Source organism: Pyrus communis, chromosome 1 (genome assembly GCF_963583255.1).
Source record: "Pyrus communis chromosome 1, drPyrComm1.1, whole genome shotgun sequence".
Classification (NCBI taxonomy): Eukaryota; Viridiplantae; Streptophyta; class Magnoliopsida; order Rosales; family Rosaceae; genus Pyrus; species Pyrus communis.
In genome coordinates this window covers 5,220,465-5,240,338 of record NC_084803.1, presented here as the reverse complement: position 1 = coordinate 5,240,338, position 19,874 = coordinate 5,220,465, and the positions used below count along the sequence as shown (strand labels likewise).

General features: G+C 34.4%; 1 protein-coding gene across 1 annotated transcript; it reads left to right on the top strand.

Moving 5' to 3' along the window:
* Positions 1-8,199: 8,199 nt before the first annotated feature.
* On the top strand, positions 8,200-12,008 carry LOC137726622 (serine carboxypeptidase 1-like). The gene is made up of 8 exons (XM_068465563.1): positions 8,200-8,590; positions 8,880-8,990; positions 9,108-9,382; positions 10,036-10,308; positions 10,959-11,068; positions 11,257-11,343; positions 11,452-11,560; positions 11,850-12,008. Exons 1-8 carry the CDS (start codon positions 8,200-8,202, stop codon positions 12,006-12,008), a joined length of 1,515 nt encoding a protein of 504 aa, XP_068321664.1.
* Positions 12,009-19,874: the final 7,866 nt, after the last annotated feature.

Here is a 19,874-nt window from a genome sequence, read left to right as displayed (position 1 = left end):
ATACTTAGATCGTGTTTGGTGCAAGCAGGGGTTGTGTTTAATGAGATTAAACCGGACTCGCTTGGATTAAACGCTTCGCTAAGGGGCCTTAGCGAGACCCCCCGAAAAGGAGAGGATTGCTAATCCCGTCTCCTACACTTGCTTTGCTTCATCTCAGGCTCGCCCAGGACTCCAATATTCTTCGCATAGTCCTCATAGCCGTATGACGATCGACGACGGATTTGCATTATCATCGAACCCAAATCCCTAAAAGACAAGATATTTGAAAGAACGCTGCCGGAGGAGTGCTGTTGCAAGCGCATCGACGGCCAGAAGTGTTCCCAATCCCCGCTTCAACAACGACACTACAAGCACAAACCACCACTTCAAAGAGGTCAGACCCAAAATTGAACGAATCTAGGCCAACCAAGCTTGTACATTCGGGATTCCACACCCATCGAACAAAAACTTGAAAAACCAAGGTCGATTCTTCGTTTTGCATAAAATTTTTTTTTTGGCAATTAATCAGAAAAAAGAGGGAAGGGAAGGAGAGTGTGGGACATAGAGAACGAGGGAGATAAAAGGGAGAAAAAGATCGACTGTGGAGGCTTCCAGAGAGAGTTAAGAGTTTTTTTAGAATAAAAAAAGCTAGAATTAATTAATATAATATTATTAGATATGAATTAAAAATATAATATTGTAGTTTGGTATTATCCTTCTTTTTCGTCCAACACTGCACCAAACACTTCACTAAATCAGTCCAGCTTAGTGTAGTCTTCTCTAAGGTAGTCTAGCTTAGTCCCTGAAACTAGTCCAGTCCGAGATAGTCTCGTGCAACAAACGCACCCTTATATTATTATTGGTAAGGTTTACTGGTGGTGGAGCTAAAATTTCAATTCATTGGGATCATGATAAGGGAGATATTGTAACATATTTTTTGTATATATAATTCATGACTCATTCTTATATTATGGACTCAACGTTGTACGATATCATTTTCAATATCGACACTATTATTTTGACGTATACAATCAAATTATAACTACATATTGATTCTATACAATCAAATTTGATTATCATAACCAAATACATCAACTTTTGCGAAAGATCAATCCTTTCAATTGATTGAACTCACTATGAAAGACTATGGATCAATCATTTCAATCGATTGAACTCACTATGAATGACTATTGTTTAATCGAGTGTTTGAGAATAATGGAAATCAAATAAGAAATCAAACGCATGAAGACATAAAACTTAAGCTGAACCTAATTATTGGAAGTTTTTATTGGGATAATGGGGATCAGTAGCAAGAATTATATGGAGTAATATAGAGCTGCTGGGGGTCATGTTATATGTTACATGATAATGCTGATATTATAAAATGTTTATTACACTACTAATGTTGATAGTTACACAATAATGGTATTGTTACAGTATAGATATAAGCTCTACCATCACGTTTAATGGTATTATAGTATGACATTAACATTTAACGTCCGAAATACAATAAATGTAAATTACACTATTATACTCGGCTAATTTTAAAGTCCAACGTTACAACAAATAACATAGAATCTCATTACTGTAAAATGCCGATTATTACATTATTCACATCATATTTGTATATAACACTGTAAAAGTAGGACGTGATGCGTCACCTCATTACATTACAAAAGCGTCGTTTGATTAAAAGTATCATTACATTTTTTTAAGGAAAACTAATAAAAAAATGTTTGAATACTTTGAGTTTTAATGATAAGGACAAAATAAATGATAAAGTGAATAATACCATGATTGACTTTTTAGAGTAAAAATGTAATTTTTTGTTAAAGTAAACAGTACCGAGAGCTTTTCGTTAAAGTTCTATTTTTGTAAGGCCTCATAAACTAAACTTTTTCTGTAACAATTATTTTTCTCTTGGCTGTAGTTAAGTATCCTGTAATTTTTCTTTTATTTATTTTTTTTTTTTTGACAGAGACTTTTAAATTGTCTATAATAGATTTGCTGGTTTGACCAACCATAAACAAAATGAGAAATTGAGAATGGAAAATATAACAATTCTTGGGCATTAGATTTCTATCTATTTGATAAATGACCAAAATTAAGAAAGAAAACTAATAAAAAAGGTTCGAAAATTTTAAGTTTTAATTAAAAGGACAAAAATGTGTTGTAAGTGAATAGTACCATGAGTAACTTTTGAAATGTTTTTATTTTTTTATTTTTTATTTTTTTTATAGTAAACAGTACCGAGAGTGTTTAGTTAAAACTCCCAAATTAAGAATCGTTAGGGGGCATTAGACACACAGAAACTATTGCTTGATCATACAACAATTAAGATTTGTTGTTTCAACCGACCATTCTCTCTGGCAAAAGAAATTACAATTTTTGAAGAATCTAATTTTTAAAAAGAACACAAAAATTACTACTATTATAAAACTACACATCAAATTTCTAATCTGAGTAAAAAAGGATTTGCCATAATATATAGGAGAACATGTTCCAAAATGGTTCATAATTAATCTTTGATTAATTCGTAGTGGTGTCCCGACCGAGAGCCTTTTATATACACCACCCCACAAGTCATTTCGTGCACAAAGCCATCTACTCAGACATGTTTTCTATAAAGTGCTCATTTTTTGCGGTCTTTTAAAAGCATTTCAGTGTGGGGACGTTGATGAGTACCGAAGTTGCTCATTGAGGCCTATCGAGCTCATAGCTTTTATCTAATTCCTTTTCTCCTCTCTTATTTGTTTCCATAATTGCAATGTAATTGTCATAATACTAACGCACTTTTTTCATATTACATTACATTAGAAATTTTCAAATTCTTGACCTAGCCTAGTCATACTTATTACCCTATCCACTTTCACCGCTAAACTAACCTCTATGGCTTAAACTCACACACTTGCATAATGCCAGCCAACAAACTCGAATTTGCAGTAAATCTCCAATTGTAACATGTCATAGCTCAATCCTCATCAAGATATTGTAACCTTTGAGTCATATCGTCACGGTTTTGTTGGCTTTCATATTCACAATAAAAAAATTGTCATCTAAACATATAAAGCACAACACTAGGGTTACCGCAATCTACCTCGAAGGGCGTCTGACGTCCCTGTCAGCACACTTCAGGTCAAGTCCAGCTATAACTTCCATCTTAATCCAACTATATGAATAAAACATTTCCAAAATTTAAATGTGCCAAAAAACATGAAACTAATAATCAATTTTTTTTTTTTGGAATACTAATTATGGAGAGAAAAGTACAATCATTCTGGAAAATGATGGTTCATAATTTAGGAAATACATGGCAAACAAATAATCATGGAATGTTGGTCCAAAGCTGGATGTGGGCTTGATCAGTAACAGGTCCTACTATCCTTGCATGCTAAATAACTGAGATGAATCTGGTTCTAGGGTTTCTGGGGACTTTTTAGGTGCACGTCTGGCCAAAATAGAAAGTGAGAAATGTATTTTTGCAGTACTAGTAGTTCTGATAAAAGAGAAGGAAAAGAAGCTACATGTTTAAAAGTCCATCTCTTTTAGGTCCACCACATAAGAATCAAAGCTAGCATGCTTTGGCTTGGGGCTCTTTGTGGTTTATGTTAATTAAGGTCAATTGATGTTTGGCTGTGTCCTATGTAAGGGTCCATTGTTAGACCAGCCGAAGTGACACCATACAAATCCACATTATTGGATTATTGAATGATAAAGCTAGCTCAAGATCGATATATGTGTGCTTTTATCAGAATAAAGGGAGAGATTTGGTATGCTTTTTACACTAGGGTAAAATAATTCACCAGGATTTGTTCATAGCTCTCACAAGGACAAAAGTTTTGCCAGCTAGCTGAACCATTTTTGCATCCTTTACTCTACACTTAACTTTGTCTTCTAGTCACAAGGCAGGGCATATCTCAATGTGTACTTCATACTAAAAAATGCACGCTACATTTATGAATACGTCGTATTTATTATTTAATTATGATGAAAGTTGGTGATACGTACCATTTGTTTATTTGTTCATGTATTGTTATTAGTTGAGGGAACATTAGGAAACCCCAATCTCTAACATGTTAATAAGAGATCTACATTGCATGAACTTACAAATCAATTGCGAACTTCCTAGTTTTCCGATGTGGGACATTTTTCATATTTTTAGGCCATTTCCAATCAAAGGGTCCAAAGGACCAGAGGACCAAAAATAGTCCGAAAATCGTCTCCAACTGAGGGCCAGGCCAGAAGGCTTGTGGGCCCCACGAAATCTGAAAGGGCCAAAGGGCTGACCCCTTCCAGCCAGCCAGCTAGCCTTGGGCTGGTCAAATTTTTTGCTTAAAACTGTCGGATATAACCGACAGGAATAAGAGCAATAGTGTCGGTTATAACCGACACGAATAGTTGGGAAAATTTTGAATACAACGGCTAACTGATGTCAGCTAGGTGTGATTTTTGATTTTTTTTTTTATTTACAAAATTTTTCCTATAACTTCTATTTTTAAATTATATTTTTTTTCTATAACTTCTATTTTACAAAATTTGTTTCATATATTTTTTAATTCTATTTTTTTTTCCTATAACTTCTATTTTACAAAATTTGTTTCATATATTTTTTTTAAATTCCATTTTTTCCTATAACTTCTATTTTACAAAATTTGTTTCACATTTTTTTTTAAATTCCATTTTTTCCTATAACTTCTATTTTACAAAATTTGTTTCATATATTTTTTTTTAAATTCTATTTTTTTCCTATAACTTCTATTTTACAAAATTTGATTCATATTTTTTTTTAAATTCCATTTTTTCCTATAACTTCTTGTGACATCCCACATCGCCGAGGGGAGTGATCCTTATATGTATATTCTCATCCCTACCTAGCACGAGGCTTTTTGGGAGCTCACTGGCTTCAGGTTCCATCGGAACTCTGAAGTTAAGCGAGTAGCGCGCGAGAGCACTCTCATGATGGGTGACCCACTGGGAAGTTCTCGTCTGAGTTCCCAGAAACAAAACCGTGAGGGCGTGGTCGAGGCCTAAAGCGAACAATCTCATGATGGGTGACCCACTGGGAGGTTCTCGTCTGAGTTCCCAGAAACAAAACCGTGAGGGCGTGGTCGAGGCCTAAAGCGGACAATATCGTGCTACGGTGGTGGAGCGGGCTCGGGATGTGGTGGGCCCCGGGCCGGGATGTGACACTTCTATTTTACAAAATTTGTTTCATATATATATTTTTTTAATTCTATTTTTTTCCAATAACTTCTATTTTACAAAATTTGTTTCATATATATTTTTTTAATTCTATTTTTTTTCCTATAACTTCCTAAGCGATTATACAACATTAAAAACATGAAACAACATTAAACAATATGAAACAACATTAACCAACATAAAAATTATGAAACAAATTGTAGTTTTTAAATAATAAATTATGTTTGGCCCTCGGTTGGAAACGGTTTTTTGTGGTAGGGCTAAAACGAGCCCTATAGCCCTTTGACCATCGGTTGGAGATGGAGGCAAATATGATTATGTATTGTTCATTGTTCATTAAAATATTAATATCTTGGAGGGTTAGAAGGCTAAAACCAGTCATCTGGCCAGCCCTCGGTTGGAGATGGTCTTACACGTCCTCTTCTAAAACCATGAAACAAGTTGAGATTTCTCGCAAAGCAAATAATAAAACGAGTTGCACGCACGTGAGCTGGTTACTAATGAATGGAAATGGATATTTATATGATGAGGTAATAAAACTTTGTCCAAAGTTATAATCAGTGTTCGAAAAAACGCCCTAGGCGGCCACCTAGGAGCTAGGCTCCTTGGAACCAAGGCGATTTTGTGCAAAATGGCTGGAAAAATCGGGGTGGCTCTAGGTGGCCGCCTAGGCAGGCTAGGCGGTGCTAGGGGGCTAGGTGGTTTTTTTATTTTTTTTATTTTTATTTTATTTTATTTTTTGTGAATTTTGTTTAAAGTCTAAGTTCTAATTATACCTTGAAATTTTGTTACTTTTATAAAATAGGTGTGTTGTGTATCAACTTAAATTCCGGGATGCTAAAGATAAGTATCTTACATTACTAAATTTTCCTCCTATTTTCCATTTTATGTTGTTTTAAATTGTGAACTTGTTGTACATGTGTCATCCTACAATACTCCTCACTATGGTTACATGGCATATATGCTTAATGTGTTTTTAAATTTTGGACTTGTTGGATACTCTTTTTGCATTTTATCATTCTTTTATTATCTTATCTATGGATTTCATACAAGTATAATTTTTTGTTAGTGTCAATATGCACTTATTTACAAGATATACAAGAAATTTACCTAAATCCGCCTAGGCGTCACCTAGCTGCTTAGGTGCTAGGCGCTAGCCCGCCGTCAGACTAGCGCCTAGCGTTTTTCAGAACCTTGGTTATAATATAAGATTTCTTTTTGGCCTTTTTGCTTCTCAAAGATTTAAATATTGGTGGTGGATTTAGTAGAGAGGAAGAGTCCAAGATTTCTCAGGGTGATGAGGACGGGAAATGCGACAAAGCTGCAAGTAAACAATGAGAAATCTCGAGAGGTTGTTCAAAGTTTCAAGGACCCGTCATTTTCTGCTTATATGTTTTTAGGGTTTGCCAGCTTGAACCAGGGAGTACTGGTCCCTGCTTATTTGTCTTTCTTCTACTATTTCTCTAATTGTATATCTACTTCTTCTCTCGCAACCAACAATGTCCATCAACTGTTTGCTCTCACATCCAAATTCCAACCCCAAATTATGCAGTCATTTTCCGATCAAGTAAATTAAAAGAACTGGTTTCACATTTGAGCAATTAATTCAGGTGAACTGTTAATTTATATGCTGGCCCTCCACAGTGGAGGGTAGTCAAGCCTCAACCTTCTTTATTTTGTTTGTTTGTATGTTAAGATTTCGAAGATCTTTTTTAGTTTTGGGTGTGGTGATGAAATTGTCGGGTGCATGTGCTCCCAAGACAAAACTAGTCGTATGTCATGAATAACTTTCTGATCCAACTTCTTGGCAGGCTTGTTGATTACGTCTAGAGTAGAATTGGGCCACAAAGTTAGCTTGGTTGTGTTGAAGGATTACCTTCAGCTTTGAGCAAGGAATTAAACACCAAAGCAAGGATTGGAGGGAACATGTTGATACTAAGATAAACAAGTGTATAGTAGTAGCACACATTTAAAACAAATAGTAGTCCCTTTGGCACGAGAGAGTCTAATGTCCAACATCCGGTCTACGTATCTGTACGGATTTTAAACACAAGATCTCCCATAGTCTATCATCTCCTGTTTTGAGATCCACCATTATCTCATATAAGACCCCACTCCCCTATCACATCACTCCATAACTCACCACCTCAGAGTTCCTCGCAAAAGAATCTCTCCATTGACACAATTTTTGTAAGGGCTAAAATTGACTTCATCAAAAGTGTTTTGTACAAAACATTAAAAAGTGTTTTTGGACTGCATTTTTCATTTCTTTTTGGAAAAACACATTTAAAGTTACTTTAGGAATTACTTCTAAGTGCTTTTCATTAATCACTCTAAATTTCGGTACAAAATCTTTGCAATAAAAGTAATTTAAATATAGAAGGAAAAAAGTTATGTTTATGACTCCGAAAAAGTCATCTTGTAATCTTCCTTTTTTATTTTTGTTTTTAAAGTGCTAACTCCATATGCATATGAATTCTTTGTGCCAGTCACTACCAGAAACATCTGTAAAATTCTCTCAAATATGTCCACAACTTCCCAAGTTGGCACTCTCAAACACCAACAAAATCACTCTCCAATATACATCATTAGCAAAAGTTCTTTCGTTCTAAGTTTTAATTGAAAGATATGTAGGCTGCTAAGCTAGTATCAGCAAATGAATTGAGATGATTTATATGTTAGAAGCATATTAGGAGATATACCATAGCATTTGAAGCTAGTAGCACTCTTGTGCAAGAACTGAACAAGAAGAACATACTCATGAAACTACTTTGTAATTGTACACACATTTAAAACAAACATATGAGACTCGAGGATTAGCCTATATTTACAATGTGAAGTGCATTGGTTTCTCCAATTTAAAAAATTTACAAATCCGAATACATAGTTAATTACACGTAAACGCCTAAGTAATCTCGTCTTAAGCACTTGCATGGCTTATTAGGTCTATAAATTGAAGTTATGGTTTAGTCAATATATCAGATCCCCAAGTCTGTTCTTAGCAGTAAATCGTGAAAAATGAAGCTTTCATTTCTTTCATGTTTGTTGCTTCTCTCTTGCTACCAGTTGGCCTTTTTCATATTATCATGCAATGCTACCATTTACCAAATGAAGAACCTCAACAAATTGATCAAGTCTCGCAAATCTGGAAATCCTCTTCATTCTAAATCATGGGATCGCTTAGATGTCGCACCAGACCACTATTCTCCGGTGTATGTCGGATCACAAGAAGGGTTGATGGAAGCTGATAAGATTGATGCCTTGCCAGGACAACCTGAAGGAGTAAATTTTAATCACTATGCAGGCTATGTTACTGTGGACCCTAAAGCTGGGAGAGAATTGTTCTACTATTTTGTGGAGTCACCCCAAAATTCTTCAACCAATCCTCTAGTGGTGTCATTACATGGAGGTAAATGTTACTAAAATTTTAACAAGTCCCACGTCGAAAACATGACTAAATAACATATAACTTATATTGAATGGTTTCACTTCTAATTGTACTCAAGCATTTTGTGATAAAACTCAACACTTATGTATATTGGATTACACATGTATTTAAGTTGAGGGCAGTGTTAGTGCGGTTAGTATAGTGGACTTCTAGCTGGTCTATCCGAAGTCTTCACAATTACTCCTCTATCTCTGAAACAAGTAATTTCAAATGTAAATAGGGTAAAGTAATATTGTTGTCTCCGTCACAGGACCTGGAGGATGCTCTCCTTTTGGATATGGAGCCTTGGAAGAACTAGGACCATTCAGAGTTAGCAGTGACAACAAAACACTAATCTCTAATGACTATGCTTGGAACAACGGTATTACATACATGTAGCACCTTAATTATATCTTCTTTCTTAATTAACTAATGTAAAATAGCGTCTCAAGTCGATATGTAGATTTGATTATAAAAGGAACAAATGAATGGCATGCAGTGGCAAACGTGCTCTTCTTGGAGACTCCGTTAGGGACTGGGTTCTCATATTCAAATACATCGTCTGACTATAAAACTGTGGGTGATCAGAGCACAGCTGAGGACAACTACGTTTTCCTTGTAAACTGGTTGGAGAGATTTCCCCAATATAAAACCAGGGATTTGTTCATCACTGGAGAGAGTAATGCAGGCCATTACGCACCTGAACTTGCTTACACCATTCTCTCTAACAACAATGTCACCAATCAAACACAAATCAATCTCAAAGGAATTGCAGTGAGTACTCGATTAATTTGGATTTATTTGCGTCCTAATGCTAAACCATGAGATTTTTTTTATCACAAAAATGCTTATGTTATTCTACTCTTATAGTATTATAGTAATACAGTATAAGAAGTTGAGGTTTTATCATAAAACTAATTGGTAGTTAATATAGGTAGTAGTCTAATTCTTTATTTGCACCTGCAATGTTGGTATACTTTCAAACTGGGACATTTCTTCACTTCCTCTCACATTCTTATGTGTGCTGAATATTCAAGCCTAACACAAAGACAACACGGATTGGTGGGTGACATGGAGTACGTGTGTGCATTGTGCTTCATAGGTGGAGTAGTACTGTTGAGGCCAATGGCCTATGTGTTGTTTATGTGTTTGACTTAAGTAACGCCACATGTAAGTGATGTTTGAGAGTAGAAATTCCATGCTAGGATATTAAAGGACCTTGCATTGCATGTATTTACAAAAAGTTAACCTACTCTCCACATTGCTAATCTATTTCATAATGGAGTCTTCTCACCTGAACGCATGGGTGTGGTCCACAATAATTTACTGGCAACATAAGGATTTGCATGGTAATACAAGTCTTTCAAATTAACATCACTCAATATACCGATGATATTAATGCATGGTTAATTATTTTATACTTGCAGATTGGGAATCCTTATATCGATGATAATACCGCTCTACTAGCCATTTTCGATAATTTGTGGACGCATGCTCTCAACTCTGACGAAACCAATGCAGGAATACACAAATATTGTAACCTTACTAATTTAGGTGATAATCCCTCCGAAGAGTGTAGTAAATATCTGTCTCAAGCAAGCATGGAGCTAGGAGGATATATTGATATTGCCAACATATATGCTCCAGTTTGCCCAACATCAGAGGACGATTCAGAACCCAAATCTGCCTCAACTGGTTCTGTAAGTCTCTAAACTGATTTTAACAAAATAATGCATGAAAAAAGAACAAAAAAAAAATAATCTGATCAGAGGTTATTAATTAAAAGATACATAAAATCTTCTTCTGAGCATATTTGTTGACCGTATATAATTTGATAGTTGATGTGTTATTAACAGTTTGGCATGAAGCTGGCTGATGTGATCAAATGGCAATAAGGCCTTGGCTCTGTTTTTTATATAACACTTATGCTCATAAGGAGTGCTTTTATTAGAAATATGCATGTTTGAATTTTACCAAAAAGACATGCAATTCTTGAAAAACACTTAGAGATGTTATGGGAAGCATCTCTGCAACATAAAGAAGCATATCACAAGTGCTTCTCCGTGAAACATTTCCATGATCTAATAGTACCTTTTTTAATTTTTTTTGCCATACTCAGTCATAACACTTTTGATTGCCAAAAAACACTTTTAGTCTTTCTAGATTTAGTCCCAAACATCCCCTGGCTGTCTTGAGCTAATTATTTGACCAGAAAATATAATCCTTTTAACATTTTTCCTGTTGTCAACACTGTTTGAAGGGAGAGCTGTTTCCCATTAGGTTACATACACTATGAATCAATTGCAAGGACTTAATTATGACTTGGATTTTATGTTACATGCATTATCAGGTTGCTGCTGATTTTGATCCATGTTCTGACAACTATGTGGAGGCCTATCTAAACCTTGCCGAGGTGCAATCTGCTCTTCATGCAAGACCTACAAAGTGGACTGCTTGCAGGTAAATATATAAGAAAGTTCTGTTTGTTCTGCAGCAAATTTTCACTTTCACCAAGAAAAAAAGCAGCAAGATTTCACACCTTGGTTCACAACTACAAATCAACTTAATTGAAATGTATAGTGCTGGACCATCGAGAATAAATACACACACACACACACACACATCTAACCTTTTCTTGTGGTCACTAGTGATACTGATTGGACGGACAGCCCAACAACCATGCTACCCACAATACAACAGCTCATAGAAAGTGGGATAAGCTTGTGGATATATAGGTGAGGCACCTTGAGCTTGAATTGTTAAGCTTCTATAATATTTGCTAAATTGTATGATCACAGATGGAATGGGAACTAATTAGTTTTTATGTTGAATGCAATTCGCAGTGGAGACACCGATGGGTACTTTTCAGTCACATCTTCTAGATACGCCCTACACATCCTCAACTTACCAATCCAGACACCCTGGAGGCCATGGCACTCTAGTACTGAAGAGGTAACACTTAATTCTTTTGTTGATAAGGATGGTAGGATGCCCAATGAAATTTTTATATGTTTATTTGGAACGCTTGTTAAGTGGTGTATCGTTTATGTATTATGTTATAAGTGATGATTTAGTCAATATATATCCTAATTCTAAGATATATATTACTAAAAAAAATACATATTATAATTTGAATAAAATAATAATTAGAGAAGACAATGTCCAAGTACATTGATAAATTAATTAATTAATTAATTTCCCCACGATCATGTTTGGCCTATTGGCACATATGGTAATCCAGGTCGGAGGATATGTGGTTGGGTACGAAGGGCTGACATTTGCTACGGTGAGGGGAGCTGGGCTCATGGTTCCCACCTACCAACCAGAGCGAGCACTCACCTTGATCTCATCTTTCCTTCAAGGACAGCTTCCTCCTCTCCCTCCCCCTCCCTCTCCCTAATTCCAAGAACATCATTTTCCGCCGGCACCGCTGCCGTCGTATGGAATGTGGAGCTATTCACTCGGCCAGATAGTCATTTGGTTTATGAGGTGTTTTCAATAATATAAGCCCAATTTAATAGGCTTTAGACTTCAGTTTCAATAATATTTACTTTTCCGGAGCTCTAGGGTTTTCATATCCTACATCGATGTTTATTATCTCTTTTATTTAGAAAATAATACAAGCTTCACATTCCTACTTAATAATATGAAGTAAAAGTTGAAAAACGATTGAAAGTGGGGTTGAAGAGGAGCAATATGTCACAATTCACATATGTATCTACATGAAATAGAAAAGCGACGATTTTCGCACACTATTTTTCTCTTTGATATTACACCTTTGTTATTTTTTATTATTTGATTCTCATTTGATTTATTTTTTATCTTTTGATTCTCTTTTAAAAAAGATTATTGTACATTAGAAAACATATCAATATAATTGTTATACAATCATGAAATATTATTTATCAATTCATATTATAATAAGTAGATCTACTTATTAATATTATAATTCTAGAACCATGACATATAAACTTGACTATTTATCTATATTATAACACATAAGATAGTAGAATTAAATAATTGTGACCGTCGGACTAAAAAACTTGTCCACGGTTTACCAGTTCCTTTAAATAATAAAAAGATCCAAACTTGAGTTTACCAAAAAAAAAAAAAAAAAAAGATCCAAGCTTGCTAAACTAATTATCCAATCAAATGATTGGAACTGCGGCATTCAAAGCACAAGTACACTTGTTCTACGATATAATGGACACATGAGTCGTAGCTTAGAATCTTTAGATGTGGCATTTTAATATGAACTATAAAGCTACTCAGTACTATGGTCTGGTGGTATTCTTCTTCACTTAGAAGTGAGAGGTTTTAGATTCGAATCTCGTAGATAACGAATTTGATACCAAATTAGATTGTCCATTGTGTGGCTTTGCCGAGCTCTCATTCTTCTTAGTGTAAAAAATATCGATGTACTAAAAAAAAAAACAAAACTATAAATGAATAAACAACTGTATTCTCATTTAGCACAAAGCTACGATGAAAATACAGTTGCGGGATATGTTTAGTCCAAGGCCGATTATTCCTTATTTACCAAGCAACAAGGAAAGTGCTCTACAGTCTTTCTCATTTATGTTGACCACATTTTGATTACATGAAATGATTTGCATGCCATTGATAGTCTTAAAAGTTCTTTAAATACGAAGTTTCGTATCAAAGATCTTGGTAGTTTAAAGTATTTTTTGGCATAGAAGTGGAGTGCTTCATGAAAGGTATTTCATGATTTGAGAATAAAAATCATTGGCCGGCCACCCCATTTTGTGATATCAATGAAACAACTCTCCATATTGTTGTAAATCCCTTGTTTTATAAACGAACAAGACACATTAAGATTGATTACCATTTTGTTCAAGATAAGATTATGAAAGGGAAGATTGTCACTGGATTCGTTCCATCCAAATCCCAGTTGGCAGACATTTTACCAAGGCCATAGGCAAGGAATGCTTTTGTTTTTTGTTAGACAAGTTTAGTATTTACGATGTTTACTCTCCAATTTGATGGACAGTATTGAGAAAGTCAATCACGTACAAGATATTTGCATAGATTAGCATCCAATCAACGTTGACTTAAGTAAATATGTTGGAATGAGTACCTTCCTACTTAGTGTTGGTTGTATCAATTAGCTAGATATTTACTTTTTAGCTTTGTATCAATTGTACCAATAATAAGAATCAATTATAGGATTCTTTCCTATTAATATTTGTATATTGTAACTTTTGAAAATAACCAATCAAGAAAATACTCAAACTATCAAATTCAATTGTTTCCGCATATATGGGTCCAAAGAAAATCTTCTCGAGACAATGATAGGATGTGTTAAATAATAATATTTTTCATAATTTTCTAGCCATTGTTTGTATTCCTGTTTTAGCCATTGTACCTAGCCATTGTCTCTAGCCATTGTATGTATTTCATTCCTAGTATGCTTTATGTTGTCCCTAAAGCTAAGGCCTTAGCATTCTCATCCCAAACTTTCAGTTCTTGAAATTTATTTCTACAAATGGTATAAGCTAGTGTTTGATACTAGTTCACCAGCATATTCAGACAACATAAATAGTGGAGATCATGAAGCTTTCACTGCTTACACATTTGCTTCTCCTGTCAAGCTACCTATTAGCCTTTCTTATAATATCATGCAACGGCAACCAAATCGATCGACAACGTCAACAAGTTTATTAAATCTTGCAAATCTGCGAATCCTACTCGGACAGACTTGTGGGATGTCTTCAATGTTGCAGAAGACCAATTTTCTCCGGTTTATATTGGACTCCAACATGGGTTGAAGGAAGCTGATAAGATTGGTTCTTTGCCAGGACAACCTCAAGGTGTAAACTTTGATCAATATGCAGGGTATATTACTGTGGACCAGAAAGCTGGGAGAGCATTGTTCTACTACTTTGTAGAGTCGCCGCAGGATTCATCAACTAATTAAACCATTGGTGCTATGGTTAAATGGAGGTAAATATTGCTTTGAAGTGTTACTATACAATTATTCATCTATCCTATAAGTTCCTCACCTTTTTAATTATGTTATCGTGGAGGTATATATGCGTATTAATATTCTTCAATCGATCGAGAGAGATGAGGGCGAATCTGTGTGTGAGGGGGTTAATGAGATGGGCTGATAAAAACTACAAAATTTAAAAATTGAATAATTTGAATTTTCGAATCCTTCTACTCTGGGTCATTCCTAATAAAACATTTATTTGTAACAAAAAACTATATAACCACTGGGAGCAAGTTGTAGGTTTTTTTCTAGGAAAACAACAAATCGTTGGATTGATGGATAACATCATTTGTGACAGCAGTACTACGTTAAGGGAAAATAATACTTAGAAATTAGATAAAATTGTTGAAATATCTCACATTGATTGTATTTATGAGAAAAAAATATCTTAACCCTTTCAACTAATATCGAGGTTTTTTGTGATAAAACCTCACACTTGACAGATTATGCATGGTAATTACCAAGTTGAAAACAATATCAATGTTGTTGAAAGTAAACCTTTCCGTTTCTCTGATAATTTCACTACTATAATAATAGACTTATTAAACGATCGATATCGATCGGTTTGTTGTTTAGCTATCAACCAAATTTGATATAAACAGCCACGATATATGTAACTAGTGCTTAAAGTAAAAAAGAATGCATGGGGGTTTACATCCCAAATGTTTCCTGGCCTGCCACCCCGCGAGCTAGGTGGACAACACTTGCGCGTTGCAAGAATTTTCCAAATAATCTTGTACTCTTGAGCACCAATTAACTATGCCTGTATGTACGTAGTGTGTTTTCCAATATACATAAATCAAACACGGTTTGTGGTATAATTCTTGTGGAAAATCATGAGACATCATCCCTTTTAATAAAAAAATTATGGTGTTTTGTAGTATAGGATATTTCAAACTTTTTAATTGTTAGATTTTTAATTAAAAATATAAAAACTATAAGGGAAATTTTATTTAAATTCATGTAATTTCTTTCTACACCAAACTTACTTGTTGCACTCATTTGATTTTTAATTAAACTATTAATATCCCTTTAAACCATGTACTACCTAAAATACCTTTACAAACCTAATTCAATATGCAAATTTATCTTTACACCCATTTGACTCTTAACTCTATTAATGACATTGTGCAGCCATCCAATGATTTTAGCTTTTGAAAAGGTATCAGGCAAGGTTCAGTAGGTGGATTTGTTAGCTATTTAATTCTTTATCTGGAGTGATTGTGGATGACTCATTTCCTAAATCAGTGTCTTCAAGCATTGATCAATTACAAGAAAAATGTAAATCGTATTGGAGGGCACATGGACACAGGACAGCAGCAGCCATACATGTACTAGCAGTAGCAGCAGTAGTAGAAATCGTCTTGGATGGTGTTTTGGGGTACAGACAGACACTGGGAGAATGTCTGCAACAATTTGTTGTTGTAGAAAGTTTAACAAAGGGTACTATGCAGGATTGATAAAAAAAAATTAAAACCTAAAAACTCATCTTTTAACCTCTAAAAAATGTTAAATCAAACGAATAAAATATTTATAAATCGAGTTCTACATTAATTGAAGGATTTAAAACTTCAAAATCACCATCTATCAATAAATAAATAAATAACTTGTTTTTCTCTATAAGAACTATTAGGGTTTAGCTGGAATAATTGTAGGATAAATAAAGAGTGATGCTAGGATTTAATTATAGTGTGTGGGTTTATTGATAGATTTGAGTTTTATTATTAATTTTATTTAGTACTTAATAGTAATTATGCAACATGGTAAAATAGACAATTAATATTTAAAATTTAACCTGAAGGTGAAAAGAGGTTATATGAGTTTAAATAAAATTTTTCATACTATAGGATCCACCACTAAATGAAGATATTTTATGTCCACCACTAAATTATTGTGTCTAATCTTAAAAAAGTGCTAGGATGATAGGATCCACCACTAAATGAAGATATTTTATGTCCATGCCAGCAGATTCTAAAGGTTTAAAAATAACTGTTACTAAGTTGTTTGAATGGTTTTGAGCCATGTAATGTGTTGTATATTCTGATTTCCACTTGTACAGGCCATACTATTTTCTCTCTCCATGAAAAGAAAGCACATACAAGACACACGAGAGAGAACAAACAATCAAAATTAACAAAAATGGACAAGAACGAAGTACATTTTGGCCAGTTCTCAATGTTTTTGCCACAACTACTTATGAAGTTATAAAGTCTAATGACAGTTTGACCATAAAATTGTTATTAACTACCATTACATGACACAATTTTATGCTACAACAATGCCATCAACAGTTCACATCTCTTATATAGTCTCAGAATTAGAGCTAAAACTTTTTTAGCTCCAAGTACTCACTATAATTAACTGGCTAAACCGTCTTCAACAACTCAAAGCTGACATGCAATCTTTTAACACCTCAATGCTGACTTGTCACTCAGTATCAGAAGACAGTTTCATGCTACACACCTCCAATAAATTCATGTGCATGATTTCTGTTGTTGTGAAAATATATTCAGGACCAGGATGCTCATCTTTTGGATATGGAGCCATGGAAGAACTTGGACCCTTTAGAGTCAACAGTGATAGAATGACACTATTCAGAAACGACTATGCTTGGAACAACGGTAATTACAAAAATTCAGTCAACTTCAGCAATTTTTTTCATGGAACATAACAATTAGTGGTACGAAAAATGAAAAGCTGAAATTAAAAATATAAAACCTATCAGTTGTAGAAATCAAACAACAGCTAAAACATTCATAGCATTGAGTGCTATAGGGCACTAAATCCACACAATCCCCAACTTTAGACTCGTTAGAATAATAAAAACCAAAAAATGTGGCAGTGGCAAACGTGATCTTCTTGGAGTCACCAGCGGTAGTTGGGTTCTCATATTCAAACACAACATCCAACTATGAAAATGAGGGTGACGAGAACAGCGGAAGAAATCCCTGCAAAACAATATCAGAAGCCACTAAATCTCTCTCAAAATCTTCTGCAAGTATATCTGCAGCTAGCTAGAGAGCTCAAAGGAATATAATATACATTATATTAGACTGAGTTAATCAAGCGTCCAAACTAAATGATTAACTGGGATCCGATGTTATATATCATGGTGCAGGATGATGATTTTGATCCGGAAAAGGCTTCTCTGCTGAAGAATTCAGCAGCAGGTCCTGCTCACACCCAATTCCGGTTGAACACATGTCCAAGTTTTTGATTTTTTTAATCAAAACTTTAACACGTGTTCAACCGGGATTGGGTGTGAGCAGGACCTGCTGCTAAATTTGCAGAAGCCAGGTCCAGTTCTTTTGATCCATGCTCTGACAATTATGTGGAGACCTATCTAAATCTTCTAGGGAAAAGACTTGGCTACTGAAAGATTCAGCAGCCACTCTTGCTGCCAACCAATCACGATTGGACACATGTCCAAGTTAGCCAAATCTCGTTCATCTTCCAGTGGTCATCTTGCGGGTATATATATTTTTGGACAACTTTGTTCCTTAACGGTACATTAAATATGCACTACAACAAGGGTTGCTGGGAGCTAATTTTAACACCTTAAAAATGTCATTCTGCACTCTAATTTTATAGAAAACAAGAGAAAATTTGTCTAATAAAAGAGAAAAGCGGCACGTAGGCTAGGGCAATTCTGGCCTGATGTGGCTTCGCCACTGATAAATTATTTTAAATTGTCAGACAGGGAAAGAGAAAGACGTTTTACTTATAACTAACTCACTCTAGTGGAGTTGGATGGACGGACAGCCCAACCACCATTCTACCCACGATAAAGCAGCTGATAGCAAGGGGGATACGTTTATGGATATACGGGTGAAACCCTTCAGTTGATTAAGCTAAGTTTAATGATCCCAAAGTTCCCCTTCCACTTGAGAAGATTAATTTTCATGAGAAATGCTAAGGATACAATCTTAAAGTGAGAATCTCTACCACATCACCATTAGCATTAATTTCAATACTAATATTATAAAATATTATGTAAAAAAAAAAAAAAAAATGAGATAATAGATGGTCCATGAAAAATTTTACTTTTGAGAGTCTTCTTAGCACTTCTCAATTTTCTTTCACTAATTCGTTAAGGCTATATTATATCAGGATATATGTTACATAGATATAAACACATGCATATTATAATTATATTTTAGTAATCAGTAGCACCCGAGATTTTTTTTGTTAAATATGCGACCCTGGTGTTGAAATGGACAGGTGCTTAAACATCCACATCCTGTTAGAGTATGTTTAGTATTAACAGATAAACACGTGTTATAACAAGAGTAAACTATAATACCAGTAGATATGATACAAAAGCGTAAATCCATACACTAATTTATACATGTCAATCCAAGATGGGATGACATATTTTCCTTAATTCTGGTGTAATTGGCTGGCAGGTTGGAGGATATGTAGCTGGGTACAAGGGGTTGGCATTCATCACCATAAGAGGACAGGTCATATCAACCGCAGCGATCACTTACCTTCATCTCATCTCTTCTTCAGGGGAAGCTTCCACCTTCCTTCTAATTGAATCATATCAATTTCCGAACCCCCCTTGATTAATCCTAAGTTAATTATCTGAATATCCAGATATTTACGATCAAATATTCAAAAAAGTATATATGATAACCATATATCTCTACTAATTAATGAAACTCTCTTTGTCAACCAAAAGAGAGAAAAGACAAATTAGTTTTCTATCACACAAAAAAGAATGATGGGCAATAATGTAATTTTATATGTTCAAATTTTACTATTTTTTATTGAAACCTCACATACAGGTGATATTAAAATACCTTTAATAAAAAAAAAAAAAAAAAACCAAAAACAAAAACCTCCCCCCGTCCCCCCCCCCCCCCCAACGTTCTCTCATTCTCTCTTCCTCTCTCCTTCTCATTTTCTAAAAAAATGTTTTCATACATACAAAATGTGTATGCAAATACTAGTATATATAAATTAAATAATTATAACAATGACCAAGATGATCGTATAATATCATTTATTGGGTTTTTTGTTGTTTAGAAATTTGTGTTGGACGAAAATGTTCACGTTATAAATTTTTCTTTTACAAAGCTTACAGATAAGAGGAAGATTTGTCTCATTTAAAAATATTTTTTTCTTTGTCAAGGTTTTTTTTCATGCACTAAATGATATGATGCATTCAACACCAACAATGACAAGAACTCTCGAAAAATTAAGAATAAAATATACAAAGAATTTGTTCAAAAAAAATTGTACAAATAA

Bases quoted from the DNA above. Each gene is read 5' to 3' on its own strand.
- LOC137726622 (XM_068465563.1), top strand. From the start codon at position 8,200: ATGAAGCTTTCATTTCTTTCATGTTTGTTGCTTCTCTCTTGCTACCAG. The intron at 8,591-8,879 runs GTAAATGTTACT...TCTCCGTCACAG, and splicing joins AGTGGTGTCATTACATGGAG to GACCTGGAGGATGCTCTCCT. The intron at 9,383-10,035 runs GTGAGTACTCGA...TTATACTTGCAG, and splicing joins TCAATCTCAAAGGAATTGCA to ATTGGGAATCCTTATATCGA.